The sequence below is a fragment of the Mesoplodon densirostris genome, chromosome 9, assembly GCF_025265405.1.
Source record: "Mesoplodon densirostris isolate mMesDen1 chromosome 9, mMesDen1 primary haplotype, whole genome shotgun sequence".
Taxonomy (NCBI): Eukaryota; Metazoa; Chordata; class Mammalia; order Artiodactyla; family Ziphiidae; genus Mesoplodon; species Mesoplodon densirostris.
The window spans coordinates 77,372,666-77,396,802 of NC_082669.1; the positions used below are offsets into that span (position 1 = coordinate 77,372,666).

The following is a 24,137-nucleotide window of genomic DNA, read 5'->3' on the forward strand; positions in this document are numbered from 1 at the left end:
ATCCCATATGCCGCGGAGCGGCTGGGCCCGTGAGCCATGGCCGCTGAGCCTGCGCGTCCGGAGCCTGTGCTCCGCGACGGGGGAGGCCACAACAGTGAGAGGCCCGCATACCGCAAAAAAAAAAAAAAAAAAAAAAATGCAGCAAGGGAAAAACAACAAATAACACACAAGGGAATCCCCATAAGGTTAACAGCTGATCTTTCAGCAGAAACTCTGCAAGCCAGAAGGGAGTGGCAGGACATATTTAAAGTGATGAAGGAGAAAAACCTACAACCAAGATTACTCTCTCTACCCAGCAACGGTCTCATTCAGATTTGACAGAGAAATTAAAATCTCTACAGACAAGCAAAAGCTAAGAGAATTCAGAACCAACAAATCAGCTTTACAACAAATGCTAAAAGAACTTCTCTAAGCAGGAAACACAAGAGAAGGAAAAGACCTACAATAACAAACCAAAACAATTAAGAAAATGGGAATAGGAACATACATATCGATAATTACCTTAAATGTAAATGGATTAAATGCTCCCACCAAAAGACAAAGACTCGCTGAATGGATACAAAAACAAGACCCATAGATACGCTGTCTACAAGAGACCCGCACAGACTGAAAGTGAGGGGATGGAAAAAGATACTCCATGCAAATGGAAATCAAAAGAAAGCTGGAGTAGCAATTCTCGTATCAGACAAAATAGACTTTAAAATAAAGATTATTGCAAGAGACAAAGAAGGACACTACATAATGATCAAGGGATTCATCCAAGAAGAAGATATAACAATTGTAAATATTTATGCACCCAACATAGGAGCACCTCAATACATAAGGCAAATACTAACAGCCATAAAAGGGGAAATCGACAGTAACACAATTATAGTAGGGGACTTTAACACCCCTCTTTCACCAATAGACAGATCATCCAAAATGAAAATAAATAAGGAAACACAAGCTTTAACTGATACATTAAACAAGATGGACTTAATTGATATTTATAGGACATTCCATCCAAAAACAACAGAATACACATTCTTCTCAAGTGCTCATGGAACATTCTCCAAGATAGATCGTATCTTGGGTCACAAATTTAAGAAAATTGAAATCGTATCAAGTATCTTTTCCGACCACAACTTTATGAGACTAGATATCAATTACAGGAAAAGATCTGTAAGAAATACAAACACATGGAGGCTAAACAATATACTACTTCATAGCCAAGTGATCACTGAAGAAATCAAAGAGGAAATCAAAAAATACCTAGAAACAGATGACAATGGAGACACGACGACCCAAAACCTATGGGATGCAGCAAAAGCAGTTCTAAGAGGGAAGTTTATAGCAATACAATCCTACCTTAAGAAACAGGAAACATCCCAATAAACAACTTAAACTTCCACCTAAAGCAATGAGAGAAAGAAGAACAAAAAAACCCCAAAGTTAGCAGAAGGAAAAAAATCATAACTGTCAGATCAGAAATAAATGAAAAAGAAATGAAGGAAACAATAGCAAAGATCAATAAAACTAAAAGCTGGTTCTTTGAGAAGATAAACAAAATTGATAAACCATTACTCAGACTCATCAAGAAAAAAAGGGAGAAGGCTCAAATCAATAGAATTAGAAATGAAAAAGGAGAAGTAACAACTGACACTGCAGAAATACAAAGGATCATGAGAGATTACTACAAGCAACTCTATGCCAATAAAATGGACAACCTGGAAGAAATGGACAAATTATTAGAAATGTACAACCTGCTGAGACTGAACCAGGAAGAAACAGAAAATATGAAGAGGCCAATCTCAAGCACTGAAATTAAATTGTGATTAAAAATCTTCCAACAATCAAAAGCCCAGGACCAGATGGCTTCACAGGCGAATTCTATCAAACATTTAGAGAAGAGCTAACACCTATCCTTCTCAAACTCTTCCAAAATATAGCAGAAGGAGGAACACTCCCAAACTCATTCTACGAGGCCACCATCACCCTGATACCAAAACCAGCCAAAGATGTCACAAAGAAAGAAAACTACAGGCCAATATCACTGATGAACATAGATGCAAAAATCCTCAACAAAGTATTAGCAAACAGAATCCAGCAGCACATTAAAAGGATCATACACCATGATCAACTGGGGTTTATCCCAGGAATGCAAGGATTCTTCAATATATGCAAATCAATCAATGTGATACACCATATTAACAAATTGAAGGAGAAAAACCATATAATCATCTCAATAGATGCAGAGAAAGCTTTCGACAAAATTCAACACCCATTTATGATAAAAACCCTGCAGAAAGTAGACACAGAGGGAACTTTCCTCAACATGATAAAGGCCATATATGACAAACCCACAGCCAACATCATCCTCAATGGTGAAAAACTGAAACCATTTCCACTAAAATCATGAACAAGACAAGATTGCCCACTCTCACCACAATTATTCAACATAGTTTTGGAAGTTTTAACCACAGCAATCAGAGAAGAAAAAGAAATAAAAGGAATCCAAATTGGAAAAGAAGAAGTAAAGCTGTCACTGTTTGCAGAAGACATGATACTATACACAGAGAATCCTAAAGATGCTACCAGAAAACTACTAGAGCTAATCAATGAATTTGGTAAAGTAGCAGGATACAAAATTAATGCACAGAAATCTCTGGCATTCCTATACAGTAATGATGAAAAATCTGAAAGTGAAATTAAGAAAACACTCCCATTTACCATTGCAACAAAAGAATAAAATATCTAGGAATAAACCTACCTAAGGAGACAAAAGACCTGTATGCAGAAAATTATCAGACACTGATGAAAGAAATTAAAGATGATACAAATAGATGGAGAAATATACCATGTTCTTGGATTGGAAGAGTCAACATTGTGAAAATGACTCTACTACCCAAAGCAATCTACAGATTCAATGCAATCCCTATCAAACTACCACTGGCATTTTTCACAGAACTAGAACACAAAATTTCACCATTTGTGTGGAAACACAAAAGACCCCAAATAGCCAAAGCAATCTTTAGAAAGAACAATGGAGCTGGAGAAATCAGGCTCCCTGACTTCAGACTATACTACAAAGCTACAGTAATCAAGACAGTATGGTATTGGCACAAAAACAGAAATATAGATCAATGGAACAGGAAAGAAAGCCCAGAGGAAAACCCATTCACATATGGTCACCTTATCTTTGATAAAGGAGGCAAGAATATACAGTGGAGAAAAGACAGCCTCTTCAATAAGTGGCGCTGGGAAAGCTGGACAGGTACATGTAAAAGTATGAAATTAGAACACTCCCTAACACCATGCACGAAAATAAAGTCAAAATGGATTAAAGACCTAAATGTAAGGCCAGACACTATCAAACACTTAGAGGAAAACATAGGCAGAACACTCTATGACATCAATCACAGCAAGATTCTTTTTGACCCACCTACTAGAGAAATGGAAATAAAAACAGAAATAAACAAATGGGACGTAATGAAACTTCAATGCTTTTGCATAGCAAAGGAAACCATAAACAAGATGCAAAGACAACCCTCAGAATGGGAGAAAATATTTGCAAATGAAGCAACTAACAAAGGATTAATCTCCAAAATTTACAAGCAGCTCATGCAGCTCAATATCAAAAAAACAAACAACCCAATCCAAAAATGGGCAGAAGACCTAAATAGACATTTCTCCAAAGAAGATATATAGATTGCCAACAAACACATGAAAGAATGCTCAACATCATTAATCATTAGAGAAATGCAAATCAAAACCACGATGAGGTATCATGTCACACCAGTCAGAATGGCCATCAACAAAAAATCTAGAAACAATAAATTTGGAGAGGGTGTGGAGAAAAGGGAACCCTCTTTCACTGTTGTGGGAATGTAAATTGATACAGCCACTATGGAGAACAGTATGGAGGTTCCTTAAAAAACTAAAAATAGAACTACCATATGACCCAGCAATCCCACTACTGGGCATATACCCTGAGAAAACCATAATTCAAGAAGAGTCATGTACCACAATGTTCACTGCAGCTCTATTTACAATAGCCAGGAAACAGAAGCAACCTAAGTGTCCATCAACAGATGAATGGATAAAGAAGATGTGGCACATATATACAATGGAATATTACTCAGCCATAAAAAGAAACGAAATTGAGTTGTTTGTATGGACCTAGGTGGATGGACCTAGAGTCTGTCATACAGAGTGAAGTAAGTCAGAAAGAGAAAAACAAATACTGTATGCTAACACATATATATGAATCCTAAGAAAAAAAAAGCAAAAAGGTCATGAAGAACCTAGGGGCAAGAGGGGAATAAAGACACAGACCTACTAGAGAATGGACTTGAGGATATGGGGAGGGGGAAGGGTAAGCTGTGACAAAGTGAGAGAGTGGCATGGACATATATACACTACCAAACGTAAAATAGATAGCTAGTGGGAAGCAGCCGCATAGCACAGGGAGATCAGCTGGGTGCTTTGTGACCACCTAGAGGGGTGTGATAGGGAGGGTGGGAGGGAGGGAGACGCAAAAGGGAAGAGATATGGGAACATATGTATATGTATAACTGATTCACTTTGTTCTAAAGCAGAAACTAACACACCATTGTAAAGCAATTATACTCCAATAAAGATGTTAAAAAAAAAAAGAAAATGTGATACACACACACACAATGGAATGTTATTCAGCCATAAAAGAAGGAAATTCTGCCATATGCAACAACGTGGATGAAACTTGAGGGCATTATGCTTAGTGAAATAAGTTAGACAGAGAAAGACACTTATGATCCCACTTAAATGTGGAATCTATAAAAACCAAACTCATAGAAACAGAGAGCAGATTGTCAGGGGCATGAGGTGGAGGGGGAGAAAATGGTAAAGGTGGCCAAAGGGTACAAATTTCCAGTTATAAGATGAATCAGTTTCTGGGGATGTAATGTAAGGTAATGTTCTGTACGTGAATATAGTTAACAATACTGTATTGTATATTTGAATGTTGTCTAAGAGAGATTTAAAAAGTTCTCTCCTCAGAAACACACACAAAATTGTAACTATGTGAAGTAATTGCTGTATTAACTAACCTTATTGTTGTAACGAGTAACATATGCATGTATAAAATCATTATGTTGTAACCTTAAACTTACACAATGTTATATGTCAATTACATCTCAATAAAGTTAGAAGAAAAAAAAAGTGACTCTAGTAGTAATAAATTTTTGCTTTTCATAAAATGTAAGTTAAAAAAACCCAAGGTATTTTTGCTATGTGAGCCCTCACTATCTGAACCTGGAAATCAAAATGACTTGATTTTGTGGTGAGACCGGGAAAAAGATAACCCTTGCTAGCTACACTTGCTATCCAAAGTCGGAAGTCAAACAGATTTAGATAGTAACAAATACATATCTTCCTACATAATAATATCTATAAATAAAGAGAGTAAATAAACATCTGACCTTTGTTTCATCTACCTCTCTAGAAGTGTGTATGTGTAAGAGAGTGAGAAAGTCTCTTTGGAAAAATTGATTATTATTTTGTATGAGTATCACTTTATATTTAGACACATAAAGTGGTAGATATTTATGATAAAATATAATGTAGAATGAATGTTTTAATAGCACAGGAAGAGCAGTTTACACAAAATTTTTTATACTGCACGGTCTCTATTGTGTAAGAAAACAGTGCCTATTAAAAAGACTGGAAAGAAATATACCTAAATGTAACCAGGATTGAGTAATAATTTTTCTACGCCTATAATCTTCTCTACATGCAAATTTTTCATACTGTTATCTTATTTCATTTGCAGTCAGGAAAATATACAATAGTGATTTTATTACAATGTGATAAGTACTGTAATAGAGATATTAAAAGTTTGATATTGGTACCAGAGTACCAATTCTTTTGAGAAGTTCAAGTTAAGTTCTGGAAGGGAAGATGCTTCAAATATAGCCTAATATAATACAGCAACAGTTGATCAGAAAGAGGATATATTGTACTTGCAAATGCCAGAAAGTGAGAACATGCATACGCCACTAGGGGAATTTAAAGAGTTCCATAAGACTAGAATACGGGCTGCAATAATGGTAGGAGGAGTGGGAGGGATAAGTCTACATACACATATTGGGGCCAGATGCTATACAAAGTAGTTTCTAGAATGAAGAAAATCTGAACCTAGCCATCCTAGGCTAAGATGTTTCAATGCTTAATTTCAATACAAAGTAAGTCCTGACCTATAACAATCATATTTCCTTTAAATACTTAAAACTACTTTTTCTCCTTTAAAATTAAATCAGAGACTAAAATTTCTAAATTTCTAAAATTTCTAAACTAAAATTTCAGCAGGGGAGAGGCTGGCAAATCCACTCCTCAGTAAACAACTATAACAAAGAACACAATCATCAAACACAACCATTTCAGGGCTCAAACCTAGGCAAACACGTTGCAAAGTGTTCATTCATGAAAACCAGCTAAATCTTAGCTAACAACAGTGGGGATCTGTGGTGTCTTTGCCTGAAGCCACTCTCATCATCCCCACCCTTTGCTCAGTTGGTATGCAAGTTCTTTGAGGACAGGGCTGGCTGTGAGAAACAGCAACTTCCCTGCTGGAAGGGGTTAACAGGATTTGGAGCAGAGGGTGAAAAACCCACAGAACAATGTCAGTAAAAGTAACAAACATGGTAAGAAACAAACAGGGCAAGTCAGCAGCTATGCTAGCTTCAGGCTGCAGTTTTGGTTGGCCAGAGCTGTAGACTGGAAGAGTGGTCAGAAATTTAGAAATTCCAGAAATATCCTGGAAATGAGAGAGGCACAGAAGGGCTAGATAAGCTTTCCACATAGCCTTGGCTGATTGGGAGGCTAAATGAACATGCACGGAGACCCACAAGGGCCTGATAAAAAGCAAAAAGTGAGGCAGACTTGGAAACTGCCTGAATTATAAATGTACTCCCAAATCAACACACATCCACTGGCAGAGGGTGGGAGCCTTACAGGCTGGAGAGGTGTTTGAGCACAACCTCTGACCTATCATTGACCCCTAATCTGTGCAGACACAGGTACAAACCATAGGAAACCAGCCTAAAAAAATAAAAATAATAGTAATGTACGAACTACCAGGGAAACAGACCCCACAGATTAAGTGCAGGGAGATTACTAAAAACCATCACCACCACCACCACCCTCCTTGGGGAAAAATCCAAAACAAGAGTTTCTATAACTTCAAAAATATATTGGACAGTTTTCAACAAAAAATTATGAGACATGCAGAGAAAAACAGGAAAGTGTAGTCCATATTCAAGAAAAAGAGCAGTAAATAGATTCTGAGTGAGCCCAAATGTTGTATTTAGCAAAGACCTCAAATCAGCTATTATAAAAATGTTCAAAGAATTCAAAGAAACCACATTCAAAAGAGTAAAAGGAAAATATGACAATGACTTAATAAACAAGGTAATCTCAACAATGAAACAGAGACTATAAGAAAGAACGATATAGAAATTCTAGGGTTCACATTTTCCACATGTACCTGTTTTTGATAGCACTGTTAACTATATAATTTCTTATGCTGGTCAATATTTTAAAAATATTTAAGAATGTTCATAACACCTGAGTTATAAGATGTTTAGTAACTCATTATGCTTTGTAAGCTTTGTAGTAACCTTTGAATAAAGGTAAAGATCTTTTCCTACAGAACTAATCAAAGGTATATTAATTTTTGAATGAAACTGCTTATACCTAACTAGATAATATTTCAACATGGTATAAAATCAAAGTAACCAAAGGTAATGTTATGTTGATATCTACAGGTTTGGAAATGTTTTAAGAGGTTAATTTAATTTTATTTCCATGGTTAGCCTGCAGTGTCTATTAGAAATGTTTCTAGAATTATTTGAGCTTAACATTTTCAAGAGAGTAATACAATATTACTTGATTCCACAAATTTATTCTGGTACTAAGGTATATAAATAATTTTAATACTATTAATAATTAATTGGATTATAATACATACACAATGAAATATTATTTAGCCATAAAAAAATGGGAAATCCTGCCATTTGCAACAATATGGATGGACCTTGAGGTCACTGCACTAAGTAAGTCAGACATGAAAAGACAAATACTGTATGATCTTACTTCTATGTAGAGTCAAAAAAAAAAAAAGTCAAACTCATACAAACAAAATCAGATTTGTGACTGTCAGATCACAAATTTAGGGATTGGGTGAAAGGTACTTCCAATTATAAGATAAATAAGTTCTGGAGATGTAATATCCAGCATGGTAACTATAGTTAACAATACTGTATTGTATATTTGAAAATTTCTAAACATTCTCATAAGGAAAAAAAATAGTAATTAGGTGAGGTGAGGGATGGTTAACTAAACTTACTGTGGTAATCATTTCACAATATATACATATATTAAATCACTTTGTTGTATGTGTTAAACAGTGTTACATGTCAATTATGCCTCAATAAAACTGGGAAAATACTCATGTACTTATTAAATAAAATTTATGCCTATATGCATATATATATATTACCAGCAGGCAGATTTTTATATTGAAAATACAATAATGGGAATTGGTTCTATTAATAATCTTCCATTAATTCCTTATTTGTGATTTGTCAGTGGATAGCCACTTTAAATTTAATTTAATTGGATTTCACTGTTTTGATTCTTTGTATTACCATAAAATGTAACATTTAATGAATGATTCTTTCTCATTTTTAGTGAGAACAATCGATGTTATGGAACTACTAGTTTCCCAGATATCCCCTAAAATTTTATGCTACTTTCCTACCTAATAATATTACAAATTAACATTTCTCAGACTTACATACTACCAGAGAAGCAAGCAAAATGCTCACTACTTGGTGTAAACCATTACACTATTTTACATTATTAACACAGCTATCCAGGATAATGTTAATAATCTAAGTAGAAAAGTGTACTTACTCAGTTATAAATTCAGGGTTTGTAAAGCTGAGGTTGGTTAAATGACCTTCAAGTTTAGAAGATTCATGCGTATTTAAGGCTGGAGTGGTCTTAGTGGCGAGTACAGCTCTTTTTTCATCTTTTTCAAGTGCTTTTCTCTTCCCACCATTTTGGAAATATTCTCTGCATACACTACAAGGCAAAATAAAGTTATATTTTAAAACAATAGGTATAAATATAAAATAAAATGGGAAAATATTAACCTTTATTAATCAAAATGGGAAATTTTCAAATTATAGTGTCCTATTTTTAAAATGTCACATAGAGGTAAGTTTGAGCACCTGTAGCATTTTCAAATTTTTAAAATTACCATACAACAAAGCATGATCATAGATTATGTTTAAAAGTGTTTTTTCAGAAGTACAATGTGCCTATATGTTTTGCTGAACTTTATTCTTAGCTAAAACATAAGTTCCTCCAGAAAAGCTTAGATAACTCTGTTATTTAGTGACAGAATCCAAAAAGAATAGTAGTCACAGTTAACTCTGAGCCAGCTCTGCTGGTAGTAGACAGTCGTTTTTCAGATCCCTCCTGGTTTATAAAAACAAAGTCACACATATATACACTAATATGTATAAAATAGATAACTAATGAGAACCTGCTGTATAGCACAGGGAACTCTACTTAGTGCTCTGTGTTGACCTAAATGGGAAGGAAATCCAAAAAAGCAAGATATATGTATACATATGGCTGATTCACTTCACTGTACAGTAGAAACTACCACAACATTGTAAAACAACTATACCAATAAAAAATTATATATATATATGTATAGTTATCACACAAAAGAGAAGCTCTATTAAACTATATCTAATTGCTGTTAAAAAAAGTCACAAAATCAGGTTGCCAACATAATAAGAATCATGCTATTTGCTCTGAGAGAAAAGCATAAAAATCTGGTTAAGGTAAAAATGGTATCATATTATAAAGGTATACATTCAGAGAGAACAAAGGTTTGAACATAATAGTGATTTTTATAACACTTGGAAATTATTCCTGTCCATCAAGAGACCACTATTGTTTGTCCCAATTCTTATAATATAAATGGATATTAAAATGCAGATTTTTCAAGATATATTATTTCAAACTCATTTAGTTTAGCCCATATCAGGTTGTTATCCATAATCATAAACTGATGACTGGCATTAAGATTAAACAATTTTCTTCATACCTAATACAATTTTAGGGTGAAAATAGTAGGGTACCATGGCTGGGTATGTAACAGGACAATAAACATGAACCACAGAATCAACTCAAAACACTTACTATCTATTAAATACAAGAAACTTAAAGGAGGGCTTCCCTGGTGGCGCAGTGGTTGAGAGTCCGCCTGCCGATGCAGGGGACACGGGTTCATGCCCCGGTCCGGGAAGACCCCACATGCTGCAGAGCAGCTGGGCCCGTGAGCCATGGCCGCTGAGCCTGCGCGTCCGGAGCCTGTGCTCCGCAACGGGAGAGGCCACAACAGTGAGAGGCCCGCGTACCGCAAAAAAAAAAAAAAAAAAAAAAAAGAAACTTAAAGGAAGAAAGACTGGTATGATCTGCCTCTGGCCCTTGAGCTTACAATATGACAGGAGATACATACTTAGACAATTAACTGATATACTTATCAAAGCTTAAAGTGAATGTAGATGGAAACTAAACAAATTTTCTTTCTTTTTAGATTCTTAAACCACATTATTATTCCATATAGCTCATACTCTGAACAAGCTAGACTATTTTTCTCCATAGACACTGCTTGGTGCAGTTTCAAAAACACATGGCTAGAGAAGAACTGAAAAATTAATTTAAAACTGATTTCAGCAAGTAGAACTATGGTGTCTAACGAAACAATGCCCATTTCTCCTCACAATTAAAGGATGCTATTAGTTCAATTTCAGTTTGTCTAAGTATCTATTAAAGACTTCTTTAACTTATCCTACGGAGATTTAATTTTAACTCAAATTATATACAGGAGTTGAAACTCATTTATCATTAATCAAACATTTATTAAGTACCTATCATGTGCCAGGCACATAGGTGATGGAAAAACAAATTGAAGAAGGCATTGCTGCCCTCAAGGAGCTCAGACTAGTGAAGGAGACAATTATATATTGGGTTGGCCAAAAAGTTTGTTTCGGTTTCCAAAAGAAATTTTTGGCCAACCCAATAGTAAAGAAAATAAAATTGATAAATACCTAACGCCCAATCTAAAATCAATAGTATAAGCTGATTTTAGGAAGATAAGTAGGAATAAGTCAGGCTAGGAAGAATGTTAGTTAAGAAGGAAAGTGGTTTCCTGGCAGAGAGAACAGCATGAGCAAAGGCATGGAAGAGAAAAGCATCATGGATCCCGCAGAGATAGACAGCAGTTCAAGGCATGTGAAATTTAAACTGCCAGGCAGAAAATGGATGGATGGACTCATAAGTGAAAAGCCCCTAAGGCCAACACATATATAGAGAGGAATGATAGACACATGACACTGGAGAGGTAAGCAAACTTCAGATCATGCAAGACTGACAGGCCTATTTAGGAATGTGGCCTTTTTTAGAAATCTAATCTAATGACAGAAATGGTTTAGTGGTTTCTTGGAGTGGGGGGTGGGCTGACTACAGAGGTATACACTAGAGCTTTTTAGAGTCGTGGAAAAGTTCTGTATCTAGACAGTGGTGATGGTTACACAAGTGTAAACAACTGTCATTACTCACTGAACTGTACACTAGAATGGGTATATTTTATTGAATATTAATTAAACCTCAGTAAGGTTGACTGAAAAATATAGCCTGAATCACCTTGGAATTAATACTAAAAATAATACCTTTATCATATAATATTTCACTAAGGCATGAAACACAAGGGTAAAGAGATTGCTTACGTTTCTGTCAGGTGGAACCACAAAGAGCTGCTGATATTCAGTAGTTCTCGACCCACAAAAATTGCAATTTTATGTGGTTCAATCTCAATGTTACCTAGAGACTTGACTGCAAAATACTTAAAGGGCTAGAATTCCAGATACTCATAGGATAATAACCACCATCTAAACCTCAATCTCCCTACAAAACTTCCAAAAAATATACAAATCATTAGGAAGAGCAAATAAAAGCACACACAGTTCACACCTATGGCATAACTAGGAAACAGGAATAGCACCTTATTTTACATGTAATTGGGGAAATAAAAATCTGAGGCCAACTGAGTTGGCTTTGGAGCTACCCAAAGTACAGAGTCAGATGAGGACTGTGTAAGAGAGGAAGGTATGATGGGGTCTTACAGGTGGCACAGAAAAATCGATAATACCAGCTAAGGTTCACCACAGAGAGAGTCCAACTCTGAATGGGGAGATCTTAAGACTTATGCGACGTAGTGAAACAAAGCATTAGGCACAGGAAGACCAAAAGGAAAAAGTTTGGAAAGTATATGGGAAGGGCTGTCACCAAAGGTGAGAGCTCCGTAAAGATATTATTTCTGAGGGAGAAAGGAAGCACCTTGAAAAAAGGGGGTATCTCTGGAGATGTGTTGATAAAGGGAAAGAATGAAGCAATTAAGAATAAAGAGCATATTGACATAAGTTAAACCTATTAAAAATTCATAAATCAGCCAAAAGAGGACAATATTTACTAAAGGAACTCCACTTTCATATCTGTAGCAATCAAGCAAGGATCTTTGGAATTAAGAAACAAAGCAAGCACCCAAGCCTCTACCTATACCTCTAGAGACAGTCCAACATAAAAGACAAAACACATAAAAGAAATGTCCAATGAATCCAGCAATCATACAAGTTTCTATTAGAAGGGAAGAGAAAGATATCAAAACTTTTCAGTGGATGAAAATTCTCAAAAACACAGAAAATAACAGCTATAAAAGAGAAGAAAATTGTAACATAACACTTCAATTATACATAATTAAGCAATGCAGATATGAAAAACATTTCAAATTTGAAATTAAATAGAAAACTGAGGATAAAGAAGAACTACATAGGGGCTTCCCTGGTGGCACAGTGGTTGGCAGTCTGCCTGCCGATGCAGGGGACACGGGGTCGTGACCTGGTCCAGGAAGATCCCACATGCCACGGAGCGGCTGGGCCCGTGAGCCATGGCCGCTGAGCCTGCACGTCCGGAGCCTGTGCTCCGCAACGGGAGAGGCCACAGCAGTGAGAGGCCCGCATACCAAAAAAAAAAAAAAAAAAAAAGAAGAAGAACTACATAAATTGATATTCCATGAATATGAATAGGAAGACTCAATACTGTCACTACGTTAGCTCTTCCCAAATTGATTTATACATTCAACACAATCCCAATCAAGAGCACAGCAAAATATCTTATAGATAAAACAAATGGATTCTAAAGTTTACATGGATAAGCAAAGGACCCAGAATAGCCAACACAATATTGAGGGAGATGAACAAAGTTGGAGGACTGACACCATCTGATTTCAAGACTTAATATAAAGCTATAACTATACTATTATATTAGTAATCAAGGACAGTATGTTGTAGGCAGAACAATAGACAAATAGATCAATGGAACAGAAGAGAGAGCCCAGATATAGATCTATGTAAATACATTCAACTGATCTTTGACAAAGGAGCAGTGGAGTAATACAGTGGAGTAAAGACAGTCTTTTCAACAAATAGTGCTGGAACAACTGGATATCGACATGTCAAAAAATGAACCCTGACACAGACATTACACTCTTCACAAAAATTAACTCCAAATGGATCACAGACCTAAATGTAAAACACAAAACTCTAAAACTCTTAAGAGAGTTTTATAAATTTTTAAGAGAAAATCTAGATGACCTTGGGTGTTATATCTAAAAAGTCATTGCCAAATCTAAGTCACAATCCTTAAAAGAAAAAATTGAGAAGCTAGACTTAATTAAAATAAAAAACTTCTGCTGTGCAAAAGACAATGTCAATAGAATGAGAAAACAAGCCATAGACTAGGAGAAAATATTTTCAAAAGATATATCTGATAAAAGACTGTTATTCAAAATATATGAAGGATCCTTGAAACTCAACATTACGAAAACAAACAACCTGATTAAAAAATGGGCAAAAGACCCAACAGACACCTCACTAAAGAAGGTACAGATATCAAATAAGCATAAGAAAAAGATGCTCCATATCACGTCATTGGGAAAATGCAAATTAAAATAGCAATGAGATACTACTACACATTATTAGAATGACTGAAAACCAGAACACTAACACCACCAAACACTGGTGAAGATGTGGAGCAACAAGAACTCTCATTCACTGCTAGTGGGAATGCAAAATGGTAGAGTCATTTTGGAAGACAGTTAGGTAATTTCCCACAAAACTAAATATACTCTTCCTGTACAATCTAGCAATCAAGTTTCATGGTATTTCCAAAAAGAGTTGAACACTTACTTCCACACAACAACCTGCACATGGATGTTTACAACAGTTTTTTTTTTTTTAAGATTTATTTATTTATTTATTTATTTATTTAATTTATTTTTGACTGCTTCGGGTCTTAGTTGTGGCACACAGGATCTTCACTGAGGCATGTGGGATCTTTCATTGTGCCACACAGGCTTCTCCCTAGTTGTGGCATTTGGGTTTTCTCACTCTAGTTGTGGCGCACGGGCTCCAGAAAGCATGGGCTCTGTTGTTTGTGGCACGCAGGCTCTCTAGTTGAGGCACTTGAGCTCAATAGTTGTGGTGCACAGGTTTAGTTGCCCCGCGGCATGTGGGATCTTAGTTCCCTGACCAGGGATCGAATCTGTGTCCCCTGCATTGTAAGGTGGATTCTTTATCACTGGACCACCAGGGAAGTCTCTACAGCAGTTTTGTTCATAACTGCCAAAATGTGGAAGCAACCAAGATATCTTTCAGTAGCTGAAAGGATAAACAAGCTTTGGTCCATCTAGATGATGGAATATTATTCACCACTAAAAAGAAATAAGCTATCAAGCCAAGAAAGACATGGTGGAACCTTAAATGCACATTATTAAGTGAAAGATGTCAATATGAAAAGGTTAAATACCGTAATTCCACCTACATAGATTCTAGAAAAGGCAGAACTATGGAGACAGTAAAAAAGTCAGTGGTTGCTGGGTGCAGGGGGAAGTTGGGAGGAGAAGGAATTAACAGTTGGAGCACAGAGGATTTTTAGAGCAGTGAAACTGTTCTGTATGATACTATAATGGTGGATACTTGTCATTATATATTTGTCAAAACCCATAAATATATAATACCAAAAGTGAACCCTAATGTAAACTATGGACTTTGGATTCTAATGATGTGTCAGTGTGGGTTCATCAACTGTAACAAAGGTAGCACTATAGATGGATGTTGACTGTGATGTGACTGCCCATGTGTGGGGTCAGGGTGTATGGGAACTACCTGTATTTTCTGCTTAATTTTTCTGTAAACCTAAAACTGCTCTAAAATAATAATGACTATTTGAAAGAAAAAAAAAAGAACACAGAATAGATCATGTGCCTCTTGATGTAGTACCCTGAGAAGGATACAATATCACCTATGTGATATTCTTGCTAATAATATGCTTAACTTGAACCTAATCACAAAGAAACAACTATACAAATCCAAACTGAGAGACAGTCTGTAAAACTTTGACTTTACAAAATGTCCATGTCATAAAAGACCGAGAATTTTCCTCAATTAAAGAAGACCAAAGAGGGATAACAACTAAGTGCAATGATACACACTGAAGGATTCAGGAGCAAAAATCTTGTGATTTCTGCAACTGACTTTCAAATGGTTCAATAGAGAGTGAAGGGAAAAGGCGAGGGGGGTGTGGGGGGGGGAGAAAAGGGGGAACGCTACAAAATGAGACTAAAATAGAGCAACATTTTTTTTTTCAAAACTGAAAGAAAGAAAGTGTGAGTCAAGGATTTTATATCTAGCCAAGTTATGCATCTTGTAACAAAAATATAGAAAAATAGCTTTTGGTATGTAAGAACTCATAGAATATCACAGTTGCAAGATTATTAAAGCATGAACTTCATCTATGATGACTGGGAAATGTTGAAGAAGAGGCTGGTAGAGAATAAAAAGCATTAAATGAATTAAAAAAGGATACTTTATCATGCTGAAGACCACAATTCCCAGTGAAGCCATGTACTATGTATCATAGCAGCCATCCTCACAAAGCAGAAACTCCATGAGATGCATGGAGAAACAGGCAAAACTAAAAACAGGGAACTTTAACACACCACTCTCAATCAAGTAAATGAACAGTAAGTAAGGTTACAGAAGCTCTAAAAACATAATAAGGTTTATCTTATCACTGCATAACAAACTTCACTCTCTCTATTCTTTTTCAAGTGCACATGGAATATTCACAAAAATTACCATATACATGTATTAGGTCACAAATAAAACCACAGTAAGAGCCATAGGAAAAATAATACAGACAAAATCATCCAATCTCAATGCAATAAGGCTAGAACTAATAACAAAATAAAACAAAAAATTCATTTCACCTGCAAATTTTTTAAAAAATTAAATAACTCTGGAGTCAAAGTACTAATAAAAATCACAGAACTTCTAAAAAATAACAAAACCACCACAAGTCAGAATCTAAGAAATGCACTAAAATAGTGACCTGAGGAAAATTCAGACCTTTAATATTTATATCAATACAAATGAAAGAATCAAAATAAATAAAATAAATATCCAACTCAAAGGATTAGGGGACAAAAGTAAACAAACAAAAAAAAGGGACTAAGATATTAATGTTAGGAAAAAACAGAACCAACAAATAAATACATAAACTGGTTCTTTAATTTACATAACTTTATACAAATAAAGCTGAAAACTTAGATGAAACAGATAATTTTTCTAGGTAAGTATATTAAATATAGGATATAGGAATATATGAAAATTTATTAAACTTGACTCTTGATTACTGGTAGAATTAATAAACTGCAGTTAATTTTGCAGTTAAATTGCAAAATTTAAACAAAACCAAAATTCATAGATGAAATAAGAGAAAGTTATCAAAGACTTGCTTCACCAGAAAGCATCAGTATCCACTGAGGAATTCTACCAAGGCTTTAAAAACCAGATAACCCCTGTATTTATGAAGCTTTTAATTTTCTGTAACTTAGGATGTTCTGATATCTGGGAGGGCCTTACAGACCCAGGGAGAAACTGCCTCTCCCAAGGCTAGCTAATTCCTAAAGATAATAAACAACTTACTTGGGAGCGCGCCTCTCATGTGCAACCCAACCATTTCCTTTATTTAACTCTCACACAAGTCCATGTTTCCCATACCCTAGATTAACCCAGGTCCAGGTACCAGACAGTTAGGGACAGCTCCTATGTTCCAAAGCCCACCAAAATTATTCAAACTAGCCAGTCCTATACCGTTTACCCTGCTTTGCCTTTCCCATGTAAACCCTATAAAGGATCAGGTCTATTTTTTCCCTTCACTCCTGCTTCTGCCTCCTGACCAAATGTGGTGCTTCCCTGTGTGACATGGCATACCCACTTCTCTCAGGACATGTAAGTAATAAATTCTTTCAATGGCAATGACCTCTCCATGCCATCACTCAGTCACCTCTATAAATAAAACACACAAGTACAAATTAGGCAATGCCAAAACTGTTTAAACAGTTCTAGACCATATAAACAAAGGAAAATTTTCTAAAGTCATTTTTTATGGAGCAAATACAATGATAATTAGGTGTGAGAATGTCTACAAAAAATACAGAAATATAAAATACAAAAATAAATATCAATGTAAAATATGAAATAAAATTTTAACAAACAGAATCAAACATGACCAAGGAGTATGTATCTCAGGAATATGAGGATTATTCAATATAAAAAATCCTTCTATATAATTCACTATATTCACAAATCAAGGAGAAAACTTATTCATTTCCATAGATGCTGAAAGGACATTCAACAATATCCAACAGCTATTCCTAATAAAATCAATCAATCAATCAGAGCTTGGTGAATACTTCCAAACAGGTAAATTGTATCTATATATCAGCCAAAAAAGCCAGCAACTTATATAATGGGGACATACCAAACACATCACTGAATGAGTAAAACATAGCCTAGGTAATAGACAAGAGAAAAATAATTAGTCAATGAATTGGAGAGAAAGAAATAAAACTCTATGTATACACAGATATGATAATATACCTAGAGAATCCAAAAGAATCAATCACAAAGTAATACAAACAGTAAGAGAATTCAGTAAAACAGGATGTAAAACATACAAAAATCAAAAGCCTCCACATGTATACAAACAATAGCCTGTTAGGATATACAACTGAAGGAAAGATTTCATTTATAATAGCAACAAATGATAAAGTACCTAGGAATCAACATAATAAGAAATGTGCATAATCACTATATAGAAAACCTTAAAACACTACTGAAAATTCAAAAGTGGACTAGAACAAATGGAAGGATATATAACTTTTTCATGGATACAATGACTCAACATTATAAGAAGTTCACTTTTTTCCAGTTATTAAAAAATTTAATGTAATCCCATTAAAAATACAAACTAAAAAATGTAGTTAGACCAGTTGATTCTAAAGTACATATGGTGAAAAAAAAAAAAAAACAAGAATAACCAAGAAAATCCTGAGAAAGAAGAATGGTGGTGGGGAGGGGGAAGAATGTTATAGAATACCATGGATTAAATGATATAGCCAAGGAATCATTACAGGAAGTCCTAAAACAGAATCAATTATGTGGGGAAACTTGGTATATCACGTAGGTATATGTCAAATCACTGTAGAAAAGGTAGACATTTTCATAAATGATGTTGGAGAAATAAATAACTATTGGGGGGGTTAGATCTACACTTTGCAACAAACACTGGAATGAATTCCAAAGAGGTCAGAGATCTAAATGTAAAAAAAAAAAAAAATGATTACCATAAAAGTACTACAAGAAAACATGAGTGAATTTCTAATAGGAATTCTTACAGTCTGGGAATCAGAAAAGCTTTTCTAAGACAACTGGAATCTGGAAGCAATAAAAGAAGAGACAGATATATCTGATTATGTGAAAACAAAAACCTTCTGCATGGCAGAACAAAAACTTGCATGGCAAAAGATACAAACTCAAAGAAAAAGGGCACATATCTCTAAATTATATAAAGAGCTCTAAAAAAAAAATCAAGAAAAAAGGGACCAAAAACCGTTAGGAAAAAAAGCATCAAAAACACAAACACATAATTCACAGGAAAAAAAGGCAAATATTTCCTAAGTATATGAAAACGTACTCAACATCATTCATAAGAGACACGTAAATTAAAATCACACAGAGATATCAATTCCCATCTATCAGACTGGCAAAAATTCAACAGGTAGGCAACATACTCTGTTGGTAAGATTTTGGAAAAACAGGTATTGTCATTTTTGCTGGTGGAATTAAATGATATAACCTCTATGGAGGGTGATGTGGCAATATCCAACAAAATCACATATGCATTTACTCTTTTACTCTGCAATTCCACATCTACAAATCTACAAAGATACAATGCCAAAAATACAAAATGAATACGTACAAGGTTATTCATTACAGCACTATTTGTAACAGAAAAAGCTTGTATGTAACTTGACAAAATGAGGAAGACATCTATATACTTGTGATGGTCAATTTATGTGTCAACTTGACTGGGCTCCGGGGTGCCTAAATATCTGGTCAAACATTCTGGGTATTTCTGTCAGGATATTTCTGGATGAGACTAACATTTAAATGGGTAGACTGAGTAAAGCAGATTGTCCTCCTTAATGAGGGTAGGCTGTATCCCATCACTTGAAGGTCTGCATAAAACAAAAAAGCAGACCCTCCCCAGAGTATGAGAGATTCTTCTTGCCTGACTGCCTTTGAACTGGAACACTGAATTTTTCCTGCCTTGGACTCAAACTGAAACAGCAGCTCTTCCTGGGTCTCAAGCCTGCTGGCCTCAGGATAGGAATTACACCATTGGTTTGGATCTCCTGGGTCTCTGGCGTGTCAACTCATCCTGCAGATCTTGGGACTTGTCAGCCTTCACAAACACATGAGCCAATTCTCTGGAGAACCCTGATTAATACAATATCAAATAGAATGATCTCCATGACATAATATTAAGTAAAAATGAAATGTACAAAAGAGAGTATATGACATGTACCACTTGAAGAGATAAGACAGGGTGGATACATGTATATACATTGTATGAGTTTGCTTATTTCTGCAAAGAGGAGAAACAAGAAACAAATGAAGAAAATGGAAGGGAGCCTATTCTGAGTATACCTTTTTGTAAAGTTTTGACTTTTGAACCATGTAAATGCCTTATATTCCCCCAGATTAAAAGAAAATAAGAAAAAAAACCATAAAACAAAGTAAAGTGAAACAAACTGCATAGTAAATTGGTAACATAACCATACACAAAAGAATTGTTTCAAGTAACTTTTAAACACAGTATTCTGACCCTTAATGAGATATGTTCTAAAGACGAAAGAACTAACTGCAAAGAAATCTTAAACTTCACTCAGTTTATTGTTAGAAGTAGAATTGGTACTGTAATTTTGAAACCATTTTATGTGAACTATAGAACAAAGCAAATATGTTGATGTTATTCCAAACTAAGTCCTTCAGAGTAACAGAAGAGATACTATACAAATATAAAACAAAGAAGTTAGGCAAAAAAACCTGTAATGTTACATTTGAATAGCAAATATCAATCATGAATTTAAGACTATATAATATTTCTGTTCAGTGAAAAATTCTAGAAGAAAGGACACCCCAGAAGCATATCTAGTGCCCAGATCTTAATTTCTATTTCTCACTACAAGAAACTAAGGCTCCTTGATTATAGGTCTTGACTGGGAAGGTAAAGCTTATCTTGTAGTAGAGAGCAAGAAGTGCTCAAAGGTGATGTCAGAACCAAGAAGCCAGCTTTGAAGAGGCTCCCACTGGCTAAATACAGATTAATTTGAACACAAACACACACTCAAACACAAATCAAAGACCGATGGGAAAAAGTGAATCCAGGAGCCTACAATGATATTCCAAAAACAAACAGACAAAACCCACCAAAACAAAACCAACCAACCAAACAAAAACTACAAAACCACAACTCACTTGTCACAATTGGAAATGACTATTACACCAACTCCTTACTCTAAAAATTGCTAATTAAACAGAAAGAATTACATGTATATGTTTACTTTTACCTAACCTTTCCAGAAAACATGTAATCATTCCCTGTTCATAAGGGAAAGTTTTTATTTACAGAAGAATGACCGCTAATAAATGCAAGGAATGATACAATTAAAAAAATCATTTTACCACCCCAAATTTATTTAATAAATGGAGTAAACCTATTAGTTGAAAGATTGTTGGGAGACAGGATTGATCCACAAGCCAAAAATATCACTCTACGTATGACTTGCTAATTACAAAAGGAAAACATAAGTTTACAATGGAAGGATCTAGTAGTTACCACCTTAACCAAATGGCAAAATTTATCATCTCTAATAGTGGAATAACCTGACAATAAGAAGTTGCTAACGTGATGCAATGTGAAGTATGCAGATTCACCTAATAAATATTTTGGCAAAAATCTGGGACCTGAATCAACACTTTAGACTCAACGTTCAGTTTATAAGAAATAAAGGAGACTGATGAAGTAGTTAAATGGCACCATGATAAAACAATCAAATAAATCCAAAACAAAGACACAAAGCTAGTTTTGGATTAGGATACAGATAATCACAACAGACCCCTGGTTGTGCTATAACTAGGAAAAAAGAAAAAAACCTACACAATCTAAAAAATTAAAAAGAAATTAAAATTAAATTTAATTTAATTTAAATTTAATTAAATTAAATTAAAAAGAAATCAAGAGAATTGAGTATGCAAAGAGGTCTAATGGAAGGGATCACAGGCACTTTGTGCATTTGCTGAAAAGGAGCATGAGTGAAGGATCAAGCCTTCCAAGGTAGAGGAATTTTGTTCGGTTAAAGGAAAAGCAGCAGAGCTTTCAATGGCTGCTTAGAATGGAGTGACACACTGGAAACTTTAAGAAACCCAAATGCAGAGATTGTTCTCCCCATTCTCCTGCCTTCCCCCATAGGTCTTTTTTCAAGTAAGAAAAAGGTGGGGGAGGGGGGAGCACTGGAGACTTGGAGTGGGATTAAAAAAGCAAAGAAAATTCTCTGCACTCTTCCATGGGCTTAGGTCCCAGAGTCCTGCTACAGGTTGGTACCTGTAATATACACAGAACAGGACTCACTCTCAAAGCATTTGAAGCCAGATGTGAACTGAAACTATCTAAAGTGGTAATCCAGCTTCAACCCAGCCTAACTCCTGATTAGATCAAAGTGTTCAATCTCTCATCCCAGCTGCCTATCAGAGAAAAAACTATGCCCTCTCTGGGAAAATAATATTCACCCCAGTCTCTTCTAAACATAATGTCAGTATATATGGGTTGGCCAAAAAGTTCGTTCGGGTTTTTCTGTATGCTGTTATGGAAAAACCCGAACAAACTTTTTTGGCCAACCCAGTGTATTTTTAAAAATTACCAGACATACAATGAAGCAGAAAAAAATGATCCATAACCAAAAGAAAAAGCAGCCAAAAGAAACAGAACCACAGATTAATTTTATGTTGGAATAAGCTGACAAGGACATAAAATAACTATTATAAATTTTTAATAGAGAAAAATATTAACTGAATAGATGAAAATATGGAGAACTTCAACAGAAAAATGAAATCTTTAAAGAAGAGCCAAATTATTATAGAAAAATTAAGTAAAATGGAAACATCTCTTTTGGTAACTGATAGAAGGCCAAAAAGAAAAATCAGTAAGGATATATAGAATATTTGAACAATGCTACTAATCACCTCGAACCAACAATCACAAAATACAGAATGTGGTATATTTTACAAATCAACTGACATTTCTCTAAAAACAATGCAATGTTAGGGAAAAAAAAACAATAACCTAAAAAATTTAACCACCAAAGCATAAGACTTGATTTAGGGGAAAAAAAATTATAAAGCATGTTATGGGGACAATAACAAAAATCGGAATTTTATGAACTAGATATTTTAGGAAATTACTGTTAATTGTCTTAATGTGTTTATAGTATTGTGGTTATGTAGGAGATGGAGATGAAATGTCATGTCATCTGCAATTTACTTTCAAATGGTTCAGGAAATGGTGTGTTTATATGTTCCTCTGTGTGGAGAGTTAGAAAAGGCAAATTCTTTTATTAAACATGCAACTATAACTTTATATTGGGTTTTGTTTCTAATTTAAATACTTCATATTACAAATAAAATTTTACTAATTTTTAGAAGGAAATCTTATGTATAATTCTTCAAGCTAAACAGTCAACAAAATCTCAGCAAGGTAATGTCAGTAAGACTTATTTCACATATCAAATTCCTCTAAAGTTTTAAGTATAACTACTGGAAGCGAACTTTTGTCAAACCCCTTTTAAAGCTGATTTTAGCTTTTCAGAGTGACACTGCTCTCTTAGAATTGTCAACAGGGAAAGGAAATACATATAACCCAAGTTAGAACTACAGATAACTCATTTCAAAATTCAATATTGCTTTGAAGCCTTTTTTCCCCAACCTAGTTTTAAGTTTAAAGTAAAGACACTATAAAACTTCTCTTGGGATTACTTTCCATAGTAAAATCTTTTTACCATATTTTGCCACTGTTATTTTTCAGCAGTTTGACCTAAATTCTTATTAATGTTCTTTTTCAGCCGTTTGACCTAAAAATAACCTCTTTCAGAACACATGTAGATACAAAAACTAATGATAAAAGCACAAATCTGAGGAAAAAGGAAGAAGAGTGAAGTATGAGGCATATTCATTATTCAAGTGGAAGGTACAAGCAAATGCTCCTATGAGAATACCACATATCAAAGTGGTATTTGAAATAAAGTCTGAGAGCTTGCCTATGTATTGGAATATTAATTTAAAAGCAGTGCTGCTAAGAGCAAAGAACATTGGTCTTAAATAGTGATGGTACTGACTTCCTGATTGTATTACATTATTACTTTGTGTCACAAGGGAAATATTTGGCTCAGTAGTATGCCTCAATTTGCGTTTCTTAGCTTGAAGGAGAAATGTATACTCCATAGAACAGTCACATTTATAACCATTTTTTTCCTAGAAAAAGCAAAAAAAAAAAAAAATCCAAACATTTTAATCCCAAGC

At 34.8% G+C, this 24,137-nt stretch overlaps 1 protein-coding gene across 1 annotated transcript in view; it reads right to left on the reverse strand.

The window, feature by feature from the left end:
* Positions 1-24,137, reverse strand: part of BMT2 (base methyltransferase of 25S rRNA 2 homolog) — an 88,130-nt gene that overhangs the window by 47,784 nt on the left and 16,209 nt on the right. The window contains exon 3 of the mRNA XM_060108052.1: positions 8,932-9,102. Coding sequence (XP_059964035.1) covers positions 8,932-9,102 — 171 coding nt within the window. The remainder of the gene's footprint in view (positions 1-8,931; positions 9,103-24,137) is intronic.